Below are 1,128 nucleotides of genomic sequence, written 5' to 3'. Positions count from 1 at the left end.
TTTTTGAACATTCTGGGATATTCATAGAATATCAAATATATTCCCACAAGCCTGTAATAGCGAACAGTTGTACCTTGAAGCTGAAATCCATATCAATCGGAATAAAAATTGTTTTAAAAACTCCCTGTCCAAAGAAGTGATTTTAACTACAATTTCCAGTGTGCAATGTACATGCAAGGCGGCTCCGTCGGGTTCTTCATGGGCGACGTCCGAAGACTGTCCGATGACATGAAAGCCCTCAAGCCCACAGTTACACCTGCAGTGCCTCGACTTTTGAACCGCATCTACGACAAAGTGCAGGCGGACATCAATGGGAACTGCATCAAAAAGATGCTGTTCAACATGGCCTTAAGCTCAAAGGAGAGCGAACTGAAGAGGTAAGCCGGAAGCGCGCATCAAAGTGTCTCCAACGCCAACTAACACGATCATCACAGGGGCATCATACGGAAGAACAGCATGTGGGACATGATCGTGTTCAGAAAGGTGCAAGAAGGAATGGGCGGTCGGCTCAGATTGATGTTGGTCGGCTCAGCGCCGTTAGCCGACAACGTGCTCACTTTTGTACGCTGTGCCATGGGCTGCGTGGTAAGCAGAATAGACACCAGCCCTATTCAAGTAGTGAAACAATCAATGGGGAAGCTAAATTTGTGGACATTTCCAGGTGGTCGAAGGCTACGGCCAAACAGAGTGCTGCGCCCCGGTTACCCTAACCATACAGGGTGATCATGTGCCTGGACACGTGGGGCCTCCTCTAGCATGCTGCTGCATCAAGCTGTCTGATGTCCCGGAAATGGAATATTGGTCCAGGAACAATCAGGGCGAAGTATGCGTTAAAGGTACGTAGTTGCTCAGATGGTTCAACCAATTTTATGTGCCACTACCAAGTAGCGCTCAAACTACTGCATTTTTCACTGTTAAAAGCGCCTCAAACTTCTGGAATTCAAGCATTTTTTGAAAAAACTGCCAACATTTCCTTATCGATGGTTCACTTGCTAAAAAGGCCATTTATTTCTGGCTAGAATGACGTACAAATGAGCGTTCTTGCTCATTTTGCCTCCGAGATATGAGCAAAAACGGGACGGAAAACATGAAATTTTGGCATAATCTTGCACCGAAGTGTCTGATATT

At 46.1% G+C, this 1,128-nt stretch overlaps 1 protein-coding gene across 1 annotated transcript in view; it reads left to right on the top strand.

Annotated features, from left to right (window-relative positions):
• The window catches only part of LOC109536722 (long-chain-fatty-acid--CoA ligase 5), a gene marked incomplete in the record, with an annotated part of 32,413 nt that overhangs the window by 28,913 nt on the left and 2,372 nt on the right, over positions 1 to 1,128 (top strand). The window contains 3 exon segments of the mRNA XM_048663490.1: positions 160 to 377; positions 435 to 585; positions 662 to 840. Coding sequence (XP_048519447.1) covers positions 160 to 377; positions 435 to 585; positions 662 to 840 — 548 coding nt within the window.

Source organism: Dendroctonus ponderosae, unplaced genomic scaffold (genome assembly GCF_020466585.1).
Source record: "Dendroctonus ponderosae isolate FM_Combo_2020 unplaced genomic scaffold, Dpon_F_20191213v2 Dpon_F_20191213_2, whole genome shotgun sequence".
In the NCBI taxonomy this organism is placed as follows: domain Eukaryota; kingdom Metazoa; phylum Arthropoda; class Insecta; order Coleoptera; family Curculionidae; genus Dendroctonus; species Dendroctonus ponderosae.
Note: the sequence above shows the minus strand (reverse complement) of the source record. Positions and strands in the feature narration are given on the sequence as shown.